The 20,137-nt window shown below is 42.2% G+C and overlaps 1 protein-coding gene across 1 annotated transcript; it reads left to right on the top strand.

Moving 5' to 3' along the window:
• Positions 1-353: 353 nt before the first annotated feature.
• On the top strand, positions 354-20,030 carry LOC145010251 (uncharacterized). The gene is made up of 3 exons (XM_078968816.1): positions 354-1,367; positions 1,425-1,437; positions 18,985-20,030. Exons 1-3 carry the CDS (start codon positions 354-356, stop codon positions 20,028-20,030), a joined length of 2,073 nt encoding a protein of 690 aa, XP_078824942.1.
• Positions 20,031-20,137: the final 107 nt, after the last annotated feature.

Raw genomic sequence — 20,137 nt, 5'->3', positions numbered from 1 at the left:
GCTGTTTTGTTGAAATTTAAGTTAGTGGCTAATTGTGAATGAATTGTTCATACATTTTGATATTTTTTATAGATATAATTATGGGCAAGATGAAAACCATTCATTCTTTTTTCAAAAGAATGGGTGATGATGAAGACACGCTTAATGAAAATCATGAGAGCAAACGTCAAAAAGCTTCAACAAGTGAACCACAACCGCAACAACATGGAAATCAACAAGAGAATGACAATTCTGAAGCTACACAATCAAATTCTAATGAGGTGGATCTTAAGCAACTAGAAAGAGATCCTGCTAAACGAAAACAAATGTGGGATTATCCAATTAATTTAAGAGAAGAAGTAAGATGAGCTTATATGACTTTAGGACCTTTCCAAGTACGTCTTAAAGAGTATCATGCTAAAGGTTCAAAGAAACACCCTCGTAGATTCCAATATGCTTGGTTCAACATTTTCCCTAATTGGTTAGAATATTCTCCAACAACACACTCAGCTTATTGTTTTATTTGTTATACATTTAACGATAAACCAAGTGTGTGTCATGGTTATGATGCATTTACTGTTAAAGGATTTGACAATTGGAAAAAAGTTAATGATGGGAAAAATTGTGCATTCTTGACGCATATTGGTTGTTCACAACATAGAAATGCAGTTGCATTTGCTGAAAACTTGATGAACCAAGAAGCACACATTGAAAATATCATAGTGAAGCAAAATGAAGCGCAAATATTGAAGAATCGTTTACGATTAAAAGCTTCGATTGACACGGTTCGTTGGTTGACATTCCAAGCTTGTGCTTTACGAGGAAATGATGAAAGTCCTAATTCCAAAAATCGTGGTAATTTTCTCCAACTACTAAAACTTCTAGCATCTTATAATGATGAAGTTGCAAATGTTATATTAGAGAAAGCTCCTTATAATTCAAAGTGTACTTCTGGAGAAATTCAAAAAGAAATTCTAAGTATTATTGCAAATAAAGTTCGGAAACATATTCGTAGTGAAGTGGGGGATTCATACTTTTGTGTCATGGTTGACGAGTCACGGGATGAGTCTAAAAAAGAGCAAATGGCCATAGTTTTGAGATTTGTTGATGCAGAAGGGATCATACGGGAAAGATTCTTGGATTTGGTTCATGTCAAGGATACCTTATCGTTAACCTTGAAAATAAATATGTGGAGACAACTTTTACACTATCAGTTTGATGTTAGTAAAATCCGTGGCCAAGGGTATGATGGTGCTAGTAATATGAGAGGGCAATGGAACGGATTACAGGCACTTGTTCTTAAGGATTGTCCTTATGCGTATTATGTTCACTGCTTTGCTCATAGATTACAACTAGCACTGGTGGCTGCTTCAAGAGAAATTATTCCTGTGCACCAATTTTTTTCAAACTTAATTGTTACAATTAATGTTGTTTGTGCTTTGTAGCACCTGGTTTCCGGTATGTGAATTTTACTTGAGCATTTTCCTATTTTTGCCTTGGACTCGGCGAGTCATAAGGTCCGACTCGCCGAGTAGGGACGAGACTCTGGACACGTTTAAATTGGCGACTCGGCGAGTCCATATCCCGGACTCGGCGAGTCCATATCCCGGACTCGGCGAGTCACCGCTGCTGGATGAAACCCTAAATTTCAAGGGTTTGCACCCTATTTAAACCCTCATTCCGCCCCAACATCGTCCCCATTCACCCCCAGAACTCCCAACATTGCTTTTCCCTTATTTCCTTGAGAGATTGAAGTGTTTTTGGAGTGTTCTTGAAGATTTTGAGGAGAAAGAAGAGTAGATCAAGAAGAGGAGAAGGAGACCAGGCATCTTTGTGTCATCCCAACGTTTTCCTTGAGGTATAGCTCGTTTCCCCTCTGTTTTCAAGCTTGTAATCTCTTTTAGCTTCATAGGAGTCCTTCTTGGGCTCTTCCCCAAGCTTGTTTGTGCTTTGTGGGTTGTAATAAGTTGTTAGCCTTTAGATCTAGGCATGATCTAGTCCCTGGAACTTGGATCTAATGCCTTTATGGAGTCATATTGCATGAAAGCCCTAGATCTACCTCTTTTGGTGCACTTTGAGCCTTAAAATCCATATTGGTGAATATCTACACGTAAAGTTGGAAACTTTACGTGTGATTTGTGTCCTAGAAGCCCAGATCTGTGAATGGCATGGACTGGAATTGAGCAAATCGGCGTATTTGATGGATGCATGGCTGCGGCTCGGTGAGTCTAGTCGCGAGTCACTGGACTGGTCCCTTCATGGTGTGTCGAGTTGAGCCGTGAGTCACAGGGGGTGACTCGGTGAGTTGGGAGCTGAACTCACCCATGTTAGGACTCGGCGAGTCAATGCCCTGACTCGGCGAGTCCAAGGCAATCTTCATAGATCAAGAACAGACTCGGCGAGTTGTTCATACAACTCGGCGAGTTGTTCATACAACTCGGCGAGTCTTAGCATATGTGTTCTTCGGATGAAGATGAACTCGACGAGTTGTTCATACAACTCGGCGAGTAGGATGAAGGAGTTGAATGACAGATTAGAAGAGGAGCTCGTCGAGTCATAGCCCAACTCGACGAGTAGAATCAGGGACCCAGGACAATAGTCTGGACAGGGACTCGGCGAGTGGAGATCCACTCGGTGAGTTGGGTCAACTAAAAGTTGACTTCGAATTGACTTAGGGCTAGACCAGGGGTAAAATGGTCTTTTTACCCAAAGGACAGTTAGCAGTATATGATTAAGTATATTGTGGGAATTACAGCCGGGGAGTTTCCGGAGCAGCAACAGCAGTAGTAGGTGATCAATTCCCACACAAACCAGCAGCTATTTCGAGGTGAGTTTCCTTCCAGTAGTAACGGGTCTAAGGCACTAAGGCCGGCCCGTATAGATGAGACGTTAGTATTATAGTGTGGGCCGAGCCCGTATCTATTAGTTGAGTTGATTATGATATATGCCAGTATGATAGAATTGTTTACACTTGTTGTCTGTGCGATACTTGTATGATATGAGTTGGCGGTTGAGTGTGGGCGAGGCCCGTATCTCTCCGAGAATGGAGTGTGGGCTAGGCCCGTATCTCCCAGATAGCGAAGTGTGGGCGGGGCCCGTATCTTCACGAGTGTGGGCGGGGCCCGTATCTCTCAGAAAGTGAGGTGTGGGCGGGGCCCGTATCTTCACGAGTGTGGGCGGGGCCCGTATCTTCACGAGTGTGGGCGGGGCCCGTATCTCCTAATTGCATGTTATTTGTTAGATGCTTGTATGGTATGGGATATTATGGGGGAGCTCACTAAGCTTTGTGCTTACGGTTTCAGTTTTGGTTTCAGGTACCTCCTCAGCTAGAGGAAAGGAGCCGGCGCGGTAGCAGCATGTCACACACACCCTCTTCGGTTTCCGCATTTACGAGCTTTTCTGGGATTGATACTCTGATATTCTGATTAGTTGTATGTTTTGGTGTTCGGACATGGTTCAGTTTATATTATGGATGATCGAATGATGTTTTAGCTATTAATATTTTCTAAAGTAACGTTTTTAAACAAAAAAAATTTTGATGTGAAAATTGGGTCGTTACAAGTTGGTATCAGAGCCCTGGTTTGAGGGATTCGGACACGCCTTCGGGAGTGTCTGAACTCAAATCGAGGGATTGAAAGAATTTCTAAAAGAAAATGTTCTCTAAAACTTGGAAAAGAGTCATAAGAAAGAGCAATGTGTGTGACGTGCGCGACCGGCCGAGCTCAAGTAAGTATTCCCCATAGTACCCATACAAGTTTATGTTATGTTTATCAGCTTTCGTAGAACCGCATGCTAGAATAGGACTAAGGATCTAGGAGTGATGCCTTATGTGCCTACTATTTGTGTTTCAGTGTGTGAGAAATTGCATGCTAGTTACGGAGTAGACAGTAAGTAGGATAGCCTGAATAGGTTATGCCTGGTAGTATGAGCTTAGCACTATATGCTAGCTCAGTTCCTGACAGTGGATAGAGTTAAGTGAGACTGTTACCCTTGTCTGAATGTTGCTTGCTTCGTGCTTCGTGGGACTCTGAATAATGGGAGTTAGCCATTAGTCGAATGCGTCACATCACATGTAATCAGGATTGGATAATCTTAGAGTGCCGAATTTGATCCCACTGCGTAGCTCTTGTTTGAGTCCAACCGTTGTGGGGAGGAGTCCGGTACTCGAAGGATTATCTGAGCCTCGTCACGTGTGATGGCATTCGAGTAATGGCCAATTGGCATTATAATGAGGCCTGCAACAGCTGAGGACTGGTTAGAGTAGAATTAGAGATCTCCCTAGGGCAAGCCTAGGATGAGTATAGCTTTGACCAGTAGTAGTGAAGGGGATCTGGTGGAGTCGAGGAATTCCTTGGAGAAGGTACGGATAGATGTGGAAGGTAGTATGGGCCCGTACTACTAAAAGCAGAGGATCTGTACCCGAACCAAGGAAGGCCAAGATGAGACCAGGGAACCTGTAAGTAGTTGAGATCCCTCAGAAAGTAGCAGTATCACTAATGATTAGTAGGATGTTTTGCAGAATGGTGGTACTTCGACCGAGACCGACAGATGGCAGTTCAGGAGAGGGGTCAGGTTCGGGATCAGGCTCCGAGCCGATTGACGAGAGGCTACGTGAGTTCATCACGTCGGAGATCACCAGGGGCATCCTTGAGTCGACCCCCATTCTCTTTGGGTCGATCAAGGAAGGGATCATAGAGTTGATGGAGGATCGCCTACGGGCATTCAGGAGCGATTTAGCCTCTAGCCAGTCAAGATCTCGCACACTGTCCTTCAAGGACTTCAGGGGCAGTGGTGCGCCAGATTTCCATGGGGTGAAGGATCCCATTATCGCTAGGCGGTGGATTGCAGATATCGAGTCTGCCCAGTTGACTAGCTTCTGCCCCGAGGGGTCGAAGGTGAGGTACGCAACAGGGTGTTTACGAGACCGAGCCCGGGATTGGTGGGAGTCAGTGGGTGACTCGTTGGGAGCCTCAACTATCGAGGCAATGACCTGGTCGGACTTTGTGACTAGGTTCAGGGCAGAGTTTGCACCGGTGGTCGAGCTTCAGCAGCTGGCTAGGGAGTTTCTAGACATGAGGCAGACGACGGAGACTGTGGCGGAGATCACCGCCAAGTTCCGGGAGAGAGCTTTATTGGTGCCCCAGTATGCTGGTGACGAGGACATGAGGAGGACTCGTTACCATGATATGCTACGAGCTGACATCCGGGAGCATGTTAGCTTTTCGGCTTGCCCTACCCTGGACTCTATGATTTCCAGGGCTAGGGAGAGGGAGATAGATTTGGAGCACATCCGGAAATAGAAACTAGAGGACGGCCAGGCAGGAGGGGCTTCGGGGAAGAAGCCCAAGGGATCAGACGGTAGGCCGAAAGGTCATTCAGGATCGAGCCGCTGCGGAAAATGCGGCAGGACGCACGTGGGGATATGTAGGATGGGATCAGGAGGCTGCTACAAGTGCGGCAAGACAGGGCACTTTAGCAGGGATTGTACTGCTCCAGTTTCAGCTATTCAGACATCCGAGTTGCTGTGTTTTCACTGCAACCAGAGGGGCCACAAGAAGGCCAATTGCCCCCAGTTGACAGTTGCAGCGCCAGTAAAGGCGCCAGCTCCAGCGACCCTGCGGATCACGGATGGTCGGCAGGGCAAGGCAGAGGCTCCAGTGGTGAGGAGTCGGGCATTTCAGTTGACTGCCGAGGAGGCATGCGCCGCACTCGATGTGGTGACGGGTATGATTCTTCCCCTTTATTTTTTATGATGATGTTATGTTATTGATATGTGCTCTATATGTATATGTATGCCTTAGGATCATTCCATGTGAACGGCCTCCCAGTTCAAGTGTTATTTGATTCAGGAGCATCCTGATCATTCGTTTCCCTTGCACTTAGCAAGAAGTTTCATGAGCCATCGGGCGAGTTAGATTGCCCTTTGGAAGTGGAGATCACTGACGATATCATCGGTGCGAGCATCGATGATATTCCGAGATTGTGTGCTGCGTTTGTTCGAGGAGCGCTATTTGGTAGATTTGGTTCCCATTCCGTTGCGTGGGAACAAGGTGATTATAGGCATGGATTGGCTGAGCCCCAATGGGGCGGTGATAGATTGCGCGCAGCAGCTAGTACGGGTCAGGACCCCAAGCGGGGGAGAGCTAGTGATTCATGGAGAGAGGCCTCAGCGTGGACCCACTGTATGTTCAGCTGCGAGGGCTAGGCGCTACCTCCAGCAGGGATGCGCAGGATATGTCGCATATGTGATAGATACCCGGGAGGCGGGTAAGGCGACAGTAAGCGAGGTTCCGGTGGTTCGAGACTTTGCGGATGTTTTCCCGGAGGAGCTTCCTGGGATACCTCCGGAGCGACAGGTGGAGTTCAGGATTGACCTTGTCCCTGGCGCGGCTCCGATCGCCAAGGCGCCGTATCGGTTGGCCCCTCCTGAGATGCAGGAGTTGTCTACACAGCTACAGGAGCTGCTAGACAAGGGATTTATTCGTCCGAGCAGTTCACCCTGGGGAGCCCCGATTCTGTTTGTAAGGAAGAAGGACGGGTCGCATCGGATGTGCATAGATTATCGGGAGCTGAACAAGGTAACGGTGAAGAACCATTACCCGCTTCCGAGGATTGATGACCTATTTGACCAGCTTCAAGGGGCATCTTGGTTCTCCAAGATTGATTTGCGTTCGGGTTATCATCAGATGAGGGTCAGGGAGGAGGATATGCAGAAGACCGCGTTTCAGACGCGCTATGGTCATTACGAGTTCGTGGTGATGCCGTTTGGGCTCACCAATGCCCCTGCCGCGTTCATGGACCTCATGAACCACGTATGCAGACCGATGCTGGATCGGTCTGTGATAGTCTTTATCGATGATATCTTGGTCTATTCCAAGACTCAGGAGGAACACGAGGAGCATCTGAGGGAGGTATTGGAGACCCTGAGGAGGGAGAGCTTGTATGCCAAGTTCTCCAACTGTGAGTTTTGGTTGCGCGAGGTGCAATTTCTTGGACACCTCGTCAACCAGAACGGGATTCTGGTTGATCCGGCCAAGGTCGAGGCCGTGATGAGATGGGAGGTCCCGAAGTCTCCATCTGAGATTCGGAGCTTCCTGGGATTGGCGGGCTACTATCGGAGATTTATCCAAGATTTCTCCAAGATAGCCGTACCCCTGACACGACTGACGAAGAAAGCCGTGGTCTTTCGGTGGGGACCCGAGCAGCAGGCTGCGTTTGAGATGCTGAGACAGAAATTGTGTGAGGCGCCGATCCTAGCCCTGCCTGAGGGCGTAGAGGATTTTGTGGTTTACTGCGATGCGTCCATTTCAGGGTTGGGCGCAGTTCTGATGCAGAGGGGGCATGTCATTGCCTACGCTTCACAGCAGCTCAAGCCACACGAGGCGAACTACCCGACGCACGATTTGGAGTTGGGGGCGGTGGTCTTTGCCCTCAAGATTTGGCGACATTACCTCTACGGGGTTCGGTGTACCATCTACACGGACCACAAGAGTTTGAGGTACCTTATGGACCAGCCGAATCTGAACATGAGGCAGCATCGGTGGTTGGACGTGGTGAAGGATTATGATTGCGAGATCCTTTACCACCCGGGGAAGGCCAATGTGGTGGCCGATGCGCTTAGCCGCAAGACGGTGCCGATCAGGGACGTTTGCTTGAGGATGACCGTGGTGACTCCCCTATTGGAGCGGATTCGGGAGGCTCAACAGGAGGCTATCAAGGAGGAGCATCGGAAGAGCGAGCGTGTGGTGGGTCAGGTTTCCTCCTTCGATTATGATGGCAGAGGACTTTTGACACTACACCGTAGGGTGTGGGTTCCGTATCACGGAGGCGTGCGTCAGATTTTGATGGAGGAGGCGCACAAGTCCCGATTCTCTATTCATCCCAGGGCGACGAAGATGTATAGGGATCTTCATCCAGATTACTGGTGGCCCTGCATGAAGCGGGATGTGGCATGGTACGTCGAGCGGTGTTTGACCTGCAGGAAGGTCAAGGCCGAACATCAGAGACCGCATGGCAAGATGCAGCCGTTGGACATTCCACTGTGGAAATGGGAAGATATCACGATGGATTTTATCACAAAGCTTCCCAGGACTGCACGTGGAGTGGATTCGATTTGGGTCATCGTGGATAGATTGACCAAGAGTGCTCACTTTATTCCAATCCAGGAGAGCATATCGGCCAAAAAATTGGCCAACATCTATATCAGGGAGATTGTGGCACCGCATGGAGTGCCAGTATCGGTAATCTCGGACAGGGATGTGCGTTTTACTTCCAGATTTTGGAAGAAATTCCATGACGAGTTGGGCACTCGTCTGCATTTCAGCACCACCTTTCACCCGCAGACAGATGGTCAGAGTGAGCGGACCATCCAGACTTTGGAGGACATGTTGCGGGCGTGTGTGTTGGATTTCGGTGGTAGCAGGGATACCTATCTTCCCTTGGCTGAGTTCTCCTACAACAACAGCTATCACGCGAGTATTGACCGACCACCGTTCGAGATGTTGTACGGGCGGAGGTGCAGAACCCCGATATGTTGGGGTGAAGTTGGCCAGAGAGTCATGGGAAGCACCGAGGTGGTGCTAGAGACGACCGAGAGGATCCAGCAGGTTCGGAGCAGACTTCAGACTGCTCAGAGTCGGCAGAAAAGTTACGCCGATAAGCGTCGATCCGACTTGGAGTTCCAAGTCGGGGATATGTTTCTCCTGAAGGTGTCGCCTTGGAAAGGAGTCGTTCGATTCAGGAAGTGGGGCAAGTTGGGCCCAAGATTCATCGGGCCGTTCAGGGTTGTAGCCCGGGTGGGCAAGGTGGCGTATAGGCTGGATCTGCCAGCCGAGCTCAGTCAGATCCACAGCACTTTCCATGTCTCGCAGCTGCGGAAGTGACTGGTGGACGATTAAGCGGTAGTACCGTTGGAGGATATTCAGGTTGATGACAGCTTGAATTACATTGAGCGCCCAGTCGCAATACTTGACAGGAAGTCAAAGGCTTTGAGGAACAAGAGGGTAGAACTAGTAAAGGTGCAATGGCAGCACCGCAAGGGTTCGGAATGGACTTGGGAACCGATGGACGAGATGATGGAGCATTACCCCGAGCTGTTTCAGGATCGAGCAGCAGACTTCGAGGATGAAGTCTAAAATAAGTGGGGGAGATTTGTAGTACCTGGTTTCCGGTATGTAAATTTTACTTGAGCATTTTCCTATTTTTGCCTTGGACTCGGCGAGTCATAAGGTCCGACTCGCCGAGTAGGGACGAGACTCTGGACACGTTTAAATTGGCGACTCGGCGAGTCCATATCCCGGACTCGGCGAGTCACCGCTGCTGGATGAAACCCTAAATTTCAAGGGTTTTCACCCTATTTAAACCCTCATTCCGCCCCAACCTCGTCCCCATTCACCCCCAGAACTCCCAACATCGCTTTTCCCTTATTTCCTTGAGAGATTGAAGTGTTTTTGGAGTGTTCTTGAAGATTTTGAGGAGAAAGAAGAGTAGATCAAGAAGAGGAGAAGGAGACCAGGCATCTTTGTGTCATCCCAACGTTTTCCTTGAGGTATAGCTCGTTTCCCCTCTGTTTTCAAGCTTGTAATCTCTTTTAGCTTCATAGGAGTCCTTCTTGGGCTCTTCCCCAAGCTTGTTTGTGCTTTGTGGGTTGTAATAAGTTGTTAGCCTTTAGATCTAGGCATGATCTAGTCCCTGGAACTTGGTGTTGGATTAATGTCTAAGTCCATAACTATAATTGGTAAAACTTGACCCGACCCGACATGGTCCATTTGGGTTGCATGGCATCATGCACTTGGATAGACTAAAATAAGAGAGATAACACTTAAGGTTTGTTAATATATTATAAGTTCTAATATATTAATAAGGTTATTTAATTAGTATTGATCAAGAATTAATTTGGAATTAATTAAGTGATCAAAAGGAGACTAATTAAATATATGGGTTGATTGTGTAAATCATTCATTCTTATATATGTGGGCTTGTGATCCAAGATTCCTTATGTTGGACTAAGTCCATGGGGTGACCCATGGATACTCCATGGAGGTTAAAATCCATGGAGCATAAGGAATGGGTAAAGTCATGAGTTACATGGTGTAACCCTAATAGCCACCATATAAAAGAAACCCATGGCTCAAGAAATCGTGACTATGTGTGTGTATGAGGGCTAGACGATTTCATGAAGTGTTCTAATTTCTCTCAAGTTATTCCAAGTGTATTTGGTGTTGTGTGAACCATTTGAGGTGTCACACTTGGGGCACTAAGCACTCAAGCTTCATGAAGACAAGCACCATTAAAGAGGTATGTATTCTATCTTGTTATATTGATATTTTGTATGCTAGATTAGGATAATACCTTGGATGTTCATATTTGCATGTATAATAGAGAAAACATAGATCCAAGGTATTTAGGGTTGCATGTACACTTAGGAGTGTTAGAATTCTCATAACCCAACAGTGGTATCAGAGCCTAGGCTTGTTTTCTTGTTATACTTGCAATAGAAGCTGAAAAATCGAAGTTGATGCTGTCAGCCCAGCAGACTCGCCGAGTCCATGAAGGGACTCGACGAGTCCAAGGCAAAATGCATCCAACTCGCCGAGTTGTGTTCATGCACTCGACGAGTTGGACCCCAGACAGCATACTTTCGAGGTTTTTGGCTAGAAATGGACTAGGAACATTACCCTAAGTTGTTTTTGAACTTATAAACTTGTTTTTTAATGTGGTAATGTTCATGCTAATCCATTTTCAAAGATAATTGTCAATAGATTCATGTTTTGTATTAGTTTAAAGGTTAGACTAATTACATGAAAAAGTTTGATTTGAATTATCTTGTTCTTATGAGTTTCTTAGATTAATAGAAAATTTGAGTGAAATAGTTGTTTTCAATCCATTTTAATCTAAGAGTTGAGTATAAAATGTGTTTGTGTAACTTATCCTCAAGTTACATGAAGAGTCACATTAAAGACTCATAAAACTCATAAAGTTGGCAAAGGTTACAAAAATGAAGAGTCTAGTTCTAATTAATTGGAGTTATGACTCCATAATTTGTCCTCAAGTTATGGAGGACCAAGAGTCTCTTCATTAAATAAATAAATATAAAAAAAAATGTAACCTTATTTAATTCCATAAGTTATAAAATAAAGAAAAGTTAATTCTTTATTAGTTTAAAGTCTTCCATAATTTGTCCACAAGTTATGGAACTTGAAGAGTTTTTGGATTAAAACTACTTTAAATACATAAGTTATGGAATTAATCAGTTTTGAATAGTTTCAAAACTTGCCCCCAAGTTTTGGAATTTGTAGAGTTTTCTCTTATGAATACTTTAATTCCAAGTTAGCCCTTAGAATTTTAAAAGTTAAAATTCAACCCTTATACTTTATAATATTATAAGTTAATAATATATATATACGTATAAGAGTAAAGTCAGTCTTACCGCTAGTACGCCTCATTCACGAAGCCGGTCTATAAGGTGGGTATAAGGGTGTTGCCTATAAAATGGCAACTTAATGGGTGTCCACTCTCACCCACCGCTTGCTTGACTGGTGGAGGGTCGTTAGCCGAACGGGTTTGACATGACTTTAATTCTCCCTTCATTAAAAGTATTAATGATAAATACTAAGTAACTAAACTCTAAATAATACCCAATCTTAGTTACTTAGGAAAATGTGAATAAGGTGCTAATCCATGAAATTATACTTTGCACTTTGTTTAAGTCGGTTAGTGGAGCGTGTGTGGTTAACCGGCACACTAACTCGTATTTAACAAGGTAGGCAAAGGGTAACTTAATGTTTATCATAGTATCGATGGAGCGTGTGTGGTTAACCGGCACATCGATTGAGGGGTAAACACTTAAGGGTACCAAGTAATTTGCATGGTTACTTCACACCTTGTTTTGTGATCCTCGGCATCCCAGTCACAAAACCTGAATGGCACACTCGAGATTGAAACATGCCATTGAACAGTTCAATGAATCTCAAAAGATCTAGGAGTTTCAAATCCAATTAAAACCTAATAATACATTTCGTTTATCTTGGTGGAAATTGGTGAATCGTCATTCACCTACCTTCAAATTGTTTTATAGCTTGGATTACGGCATACCTCTTCTAAGTTATAAAATAGTCTGTTGGGTCCTAGCCTTAATATTTCATATTGGGTGTCATATTAAGGACTTTAAATCAACTATCTTGAATATCTCCCAAAACATGTCTGGTTTAGACATTTATGATCTTCCCAAATCTCTTGAAACAAGCTTTCCTAAATGAAGATGATGTCCCATGGATATCATACTTCTCTCTTCTCCTCCAATTATTCTCCCTAACCCACAAGTTCTTGAAAAATTTAAGGTCACTCGAACCCTATTGGCAAGACAAGGTCTAGGTGTGGTCACATCTTGGAGATGTAGTCACATATTGACAAGCCGGGAGAGTTGGGTGTCAAAGTCTTGAGAAAGTTGGTGGTTCAATCACTTTCTAAGTCACATAGTGAGTTCCTTTGGGACACCTATGAAATAGACTATGACAAGACCCTTAATGATCTTATCTATTGTTAAGATCAACTTCCTGAAACTTTATGGACATTGACAATGGTGACACTGGAAATACAGAAAAAGCATTCTCTTCCCAATGGAAAGGGATCGGCCATAGTCAACTCGGTTGAACAAATGGTAAAGAGAAAAGCTAAGTCTGCAATAGCCCTGTGTACCATTATCAAAGGGTCCATATGTTTATATTGCCAAAGTAAGGGTCATTAGTTGCGAAGCTGCCTAATTTACCTAAGGATGTTAAAGTCAATAAGATTGACTCTAGTTCAGGTAAAAGTCCACTAATCTAACTCTGTTAAGTTTCTATTTTCAGATTCCTGATACATGATGTGACTGGGTCACATGGTAATGTTTTAAGAATCAAAGAAAAGTAAAGGAACTTAAAGAAAGAATATGCTGAATCTGATCGTGTAGATGGATTTCTATCGCGTAGTTTGAAAATAGGATTCTTGAGCTACTTCTTAGGAGTTATGAGATATTGCTTAGGAATAGATAACAACAAGTTTTCATATGGATTGTAAGGATAAGTTTTTCCGCATAGTTTTAAAATAAAAGAAAATTTTTGATTTTATTTATTTTAAATATCCTTACAATGGCATTTGAGGAAAAATTGTTGCTTATATGATTCCATTAATAGCAAGAGTGGAAATATGAAATTGATTCTTTCATTTGTGGTAATGTCTAAATTTACCAAATAAGGAAAGATTCTCGTCACCCAAGTCTCAAGTGGACCAGGACTTGGAATCATGCAAGTTGTATAGCATGATGAATGAGAACTTTCAAGTATTGGAAAAATTAAGACTAATTACTTGTTCACATGGATGTGTGAGTCAAGTAATGGACTAAGGGATCGAGTACATAGTCATGTGCACTGATTAAGTCCACCACAAAAGATGTAAGGCTATTCGTCATAGTTTACTAAAGCTCAGTAAATATGATTATACTTACAAGCTTAAATGTAACTCTGAGACATTGGAAAAGGTTCCAATGTAAGGCAGAGCGAATAAGAAGAATCAACTTAGGCAGAAAGATAAAATTTTCTCAAATCTGAAAAGATGGGAGAGTACTTTAGTATCAGTTTTGTGATCATCTTAATGATTAAGAAACCATATCAAAATTTGTTCTCTAAGGAAGTCTTAGTGCATTCTTATGACTAAGAAGAAGGGATCTTGAAATTGTTGAATTGGTTAAATCAAGAAGATGAGTCATACTTCGTTCCAATACAAGTCTTAGAGTCATACTCCAAGATTGTAATTTGAGTGATATGTCTTAAAGAAGGTTTAAAACACTTGACAAATGTAAGAGTAAAAGTTTTCTACTCTTGTACATTTGAAATTGGTAAGTTGTGATGTTTTGGATAAAACAAAGACCAACTTAGGCCAATTGTGTGAAGTGTTTGTCTTGATTAGAATCCACACTATCTCTTGAATGTTTGACAAGGAAGTCTTATATGTCAAGAGGACAGTGGGAGTCTTAAAGATCTTGAAAGTCTCAAGAACTAATCAAGAATGAAACCTGAAGTTCTTCACTAGCACACGACTTAAGGTTTATAACCTATCGTGTTGACATATTCTGTGCCCATTCTAGTTAAAGTTGGCTTTGCATATGAGTTCTTAGAGTTCTCAATGTGTTGCACAACAACTTGGAAGCAATGGTAGGCCCTTGAGCTGCCAGGTGGCAAGAAATTAAAATTGAGTTCAATCCATATGGTTTTGGATTTGTCATTATCCTTGTCTTGTGATTATGGTTTTGACAAATTCATATGGGTAGGAACTCATACACCAATAAATCTAAGTGTCATAAGGTTTCTCTCTGATTCATGAAAATGATGGTGAGGAAACACTTCCACTAAGTAGATTTTAGCTAGATAGCAATTGGAATATTTGCATTCTCAAAGTCGTTAGTGGAGCGTGTGTGGTTTACCGGCACACTAACTTGGACTTGTGAGAAATGGCAAAGGTCAAAACGATCAAGACTATGATTACGGCATCCCTTTTCATAGTTCTTAAAATTGTTTTGACACACCCATGAGCTATCTAAGGGAAGGTGTATGTTTTTTGATAAAGTTTTATCAAAACAATCTAGTATCAGAAATCTGAACTTTGGTAAGAAAGTCAATAAAGTATTGATTTCTAGAAGTCCAGTGATTTCTGAGTACATGTCAAACCTAGTGGGAGCATAAGTGTTATGCTAATAATCATCATGTTAGTGGGAGCATGATAATTACGATAAGTATTGCAAGTTAGCAATGTTAATTATAGAAAACAAAAGTTTCAACTGGGAAAGAGTTGTTTTGCTATAATTAAGGGAGAGGAAATTATACTTCATCTCAAATCTATAAGCTTAGATCGTGAGGTTTTAATCATTTAGTCAAGGATATATATGAATTTCATGTTGGAATGGCTCAACATAAGGAAATTCTGTATATGGGTCCATTATTTGCGTTCTTAAATTCGATTATGATTACGGCATCCCTTTTCATAATCTGAATTATGAGAACTTGGCGAATTGAAATGGAAATGTTATAGCAAAAGACTGGTTTAGTCTTTATGTGAGACATCATGGATCGTGTCCCATATGCTTCGGATATAGGATCGATTACATGTGCTATATTCATCCTTTCAAAAATGTTCCAAATGCCTAGGGCATTAAGAAGGGAAAAGGTTTAGAACTGGATATGACTAAAAGGATTAAACAATTGTCGAGGACAATCTAAGGTTTACCAAAGATTGGTTTCTCAAGGACAATTGGAAGTATAGTGATAATTCTGGAAGGACCATATTGACATAATCTGTAAGGAGGCAACTCTTGTTCAGAAGTGATAGTCGAAATGGAATCTGGAAATGTTTCAAAGTTAGAATTTTCAATCTGTGTAAGATTAAGGAAACTTAATGCAAGAAGGATGGTTCCAAGGACTTGATCTCCTTTGGAATGCTCTGTAATGATTGTTGTTAAGTCTTTCTGACTTTGTGCATAATCATTACAAGAGGATCGATGCATATAAGTTTAGAATCTAACAGATTTCAGTAAATGACATGAATTTGGAATTCTTGCATTTGCAGTAAGGATTTGGGAGTGTGAAAAGAGAATCATTGAAGTTATGTTCATTTGATCTAGTTCACAAAATAAAGATCATAGACAAACATATTATGCATACTTGGTGTATGGCATGACTAGTGTTTAGAAAACATAGTGTGCATGCTTGGAGCATGGGACAACTATTGTTTTAAATTCAAGAATAATGTTGATAGCTGAAACAGTATACAATGAATAATGTGTAATCATATGGTGATAAATAAAAGGTGTTTTATTTATATTCATAAGTTCTGAGACCATATTGGATTCAATTATTATTGTGTTTCACTTTGCATGTTTTGACTTCCCAAATAAACTAGGTTATTCTTCCGGAATGACTAAGTTATTCAAACCATCCACAGTCGGTCATATGTTGGAAGTAGATATGAATTAAGACTGTCATGGGTTGGCTTGTAGAGGTCTAAGATGTTGGACAAAGGGCTACAACACTCATGAGTGCTCATAAGTTCTGAGTATTGGATTCAACCCGCGCTCATTGGAATCACTTCATGGATATTATCACGAGTGATCATGAGACGATAATATCTTATATTCTTCAAACCTAGAGATATGAGTTGTTACTATGAGTTGATAGTACATTGATTACACGAAACGCATTGGTAACTCGATGTTATAAAACGTGTCTTTGTGTATGATTCAACAAGTAGTAGAACAATCCATATGAGTCGAAGTTTATCCATTCCTTTTACCTTCGGGATAAAAGCGATATCTGTGGGCCCTTCGATGATTTGATGATGACAAATGGAAGTGCTCGGCCGGGCCAGGACTGATTTGATTTGTTCAATTAGTCAGTCGTCATAAATCGGAAATCGGGAAACAACAAGTGGACATAGAGAATGATTATAATCCATGTCTCAGTCCATATGATATCTAGAATGGAGGAATATATGATCCCTTATCTAATGGACAAGTCATTGACAAGATCAGAGTTCATCTACAAGGTCAGAGTTCGACAGAAGCTTTTGAGAGCTACGATTGCTAGTCGGGTTTTGAAGTCATACTTGCAATAATAGTTTTAGACTTATCCAAGTGGGAGACTGTTGGATTAATGTCTAAGTCCATAACTATAATTGGTAAAACTTGACCCGACCCGGCATGGTCCATTTGGGTTGCATGGCATCATGCACTTGGATAGACTAAAATGAGAGAGATAACACTTAAGGTTTGTTAATATATTATAAGTTCTAATATATTAATAAGGTTATTTAATTAGTATTGATCAAGAATTAATTTGGAATTAATTAAGTGATCAAAAGGAGACTAATTAAATATATGGGTTGATTGTGTAAATCATTCATTCTTATATATGTGGGCTTGTGATCCAAGATTCCTTATGTTGGACTAAGTCCATGGGGTGACCCATGGATACTCCATGGAGGTTAAAATCCATGGAGCATAAGGAATGGGTAAAGTCATGAGTTACATGGTGTAACCCTAATAGCCACCATATAAAAGAAACCCATGGCTCAAGAAATCGTAACTATGTGTGTGTATGAGGGCTAGACGATTTCATGAAGTGTTCTAATTTCTCTCAAGTTATTCCAAGTGTATTTGGTGTTGTGTGAACCATTTGAGGTGTCACACTTGGGGCACTAAGCACTCAAGCTTCATGAAGACAAGCACCATTAAAGAGGTATGTATTCTATCTTGTTATATTGATATTTTGTATGCTAGATTAGGATAATACCTTGGATGTTCATATTTGCATGTATAATAGAGAAAACATAGATCCAAGGTATTTAGGGTTGCATGTACACTTAGGAGTGTTAGAATGCTCATAACCCAACACTTGGATCTAATGCCTTTATGGGGTCATATTGCATGAAAGCCCTAGATCTACCTCTTTTGGTGCACTTTGAGCCTTAAAATCCATATTGGTGAATATCTACACGTAAAGTTGGAAAATTTTACGTGTGATTTGTGTCCTAGAAGCCCAGATCTGTGAATGGCATGGACTGGAATTGAGCAAATCGGCGTATTTGATGGATGCATGGCTGCGACTCGGCGAGTCGTATATGTGACTCGACGAGTCTGGTCGCGAGTCACTGGACTGGTCCCTTCATGGTGTGTCGAGTTGAGCCGTGAGTCACAGGGGGTGACTCGGTGAGTTGGGAGCTGAACTCACCCATGTTAGGACTCGGCGAGTCAATGCCCTGACTCGGCGAGTCCAAGGCAATCTTCATAGATCAAGAACAGACTCGGCGAGTTGTTCATACAACTCGGCGAGTCTTAGCATATGTGTTCTTCGGATGAAGATGAACTCGACGAGTTGTTCATACAACTCGGCGAGTAGGATGAAGGAGTTGAATGACAGATTAGAAGAGGAGCTCGTCGAGTCATAGCCCAACTCGACGAGTAGAATCAGGGACCCAGGACAATAGTCTGGATAGGGACTCGGCGAGTGGAGATCCACTCGGCGAGTTGGGTCAACTAAAAGTTGACTTCGAATTGACTTAGGGCTAGACCATGGGTAAAATGGTCTTTTTACCCAAAGGATAGTTAGCAGTATATGATTAAGTATATTGTGGGAATTACAGCCGGGGAGTTTCCGGAGCAGCAACAGCAGTAGTAGGTGATCAATTCCCACACAGACCAGCAGCTATTTCGAGGTGAGTTTCCTTCCAGTAGTAACGGGTCTAAGGCACCAAGGCCAGCCCGTATAGATGAGACGTTAGTATTATAGTGTGGGCCGATCCCGTATCTATTAGTTGAGTTGATTATGATATATGCCAGTATGATAGAATTGTTTACACTTGTTGTCTGTGCGATACTTGTATGATATGAGTTGGCGGTTGAGTGTGGGCGAGGCCCGTATCTCTCCGAGAATGGAGTGTGGGCTAGGCCCGTATCTCCCAGATAGCGAAGTGTGGGCGGGGCCCGTATCTTCACGAGTGTGGGCGGGGCCCGTATCTCTCAGAAAGTGAGGTGTGGGCGGGGCCCGTATCTCCTAATTGCATGTTATTTGTTAGATGCTTGTATGGTATGGGATATTATGGGGGAGCTCACTAAGCTTTGTGCTTACGGTTTCAGTTTTGGTTTCAGGTACCTCCTCAGCTAGAGGAAAGGAGTCGGCGCGGTAGCAGCATGTCACACACACCCTCTTCGGTTTCCGCATTTACGAGCTTTTCTGGGATTGATACTCTGATATTCTGATTAGTTGTATGTTTTGGTGTTCGGACATGGTTCAGTTTATATTATGGATGATCGAATGATGTTTTAGCTATTAATATTTTCTAAAGTAACATTTTTAAACAAAAAAATTTTTGATGTGAAAATTGGGTCGTTACATGCTTCTAGTAAGCGTCATGATGAGTTACAAAAGGCAAAGACAACTGAGATTGAGCATTTATTGGAACTTGGTGAAATTGAATCAGGAAAAGGATTGAATCAAGTTGGGACATTAACAAGAGCTGGTGATACACGTTGGGGTTCTCATCTTCGTTCCATTTGTAGTTTGCTTAACATGTTTGATTGTACTCATGTTGTGCTCCAAGGAATAATTGATGACGTATCTGCTACTTATTCTCAACGCGGAGATGCCGATGTAGCTTATTGTTACCTGAAATCATTTGAGTTTGTGTTTATTCTTCACTTGATGAAGGAACTAATGGGAAAAACTGATATACTTTCTCAAGCTCTACAAAAGAAATCCCAAGATATTCTTAACGCCATGGAGTTAGTTTCAGCAACAAAGGAAGGTCTAAATGATTTCAGAAACAACGGATGGGATTCTTTACTTGCACAGGTACAATTTTTTTGTGAGAAACATCAAATAGATACGCCAGATATGAATGCTCCATATACTTCTACTCGATACCGACCTCGAAAAACAGATAATCATGTTACTTTTGAGCATTTTTATCGAGTAGATTTGTTTACATCCACATTGGACAAACAATTACATGAGTTGAATAGTAGATTCAATGATCAGGCGATGGAGTTGTTACGTCTTAGTTCTACTTTAGTTTTAAAAGAACACCCTAAAGTGATTAACATTGATCAGATTTGTCTTCTTGTTGAGAAGTATTATCCTGAAGATTTTACGGAGCAAGAGAGAATTCAATTACGATATCAATTGGAGATTTTTAATATTGAAATGACAAATAATCCCAGACTAAGTGGTGTATCAACTATTGCTGACCTATGCAAGGGACTTGTGGAAACTCAGAAACGTGAGACATATTATTTGCTTGATAGAGTGGTTCGGTTAATCTTGACACTTCCAGTTTCTACCGCTACAACAGAGAGGGGATTTTCTGCAATGAAAATATTCAAGAACCGTCTTCGCAATAAGATGTCAGATGACTTTCTCGCAAACAATTTGGTGGTTTACATAGAAAGGGAAATTGCTGAAAACATTGATTCAAAGTCGGTAATTGATGATTTTAAAGACCTTAAAGGTCGTCGGGCTGAGTTGTAATTCTTTTTTTAGGTATTGTTTGTGTTTAGTTGATAAAAAATTTGTTTTTTTGTGTAAGAATGGTAACTTTAGGTATTTTGGTGTTTAAATACGGAAAAAAATAATTT

This window comes from Lactuca saligna, chromosome 8 (assembly GCF_052625555.1).
Source record: "Lactuca saligna cultivar CGN05327 chromosome 8, ASM5262555v1, whole genome shotgun sequence".
NCBI classification, from domain to species: Eukaryota; Viridiplantae; Streptophyta; class Magnoliopsida; order Asterales; family Asteraceae; genus Lactuca; species Lactuca saligna.
This window is presented reverse-complemented; position numbering and strand designations above follow the sequence as displayed.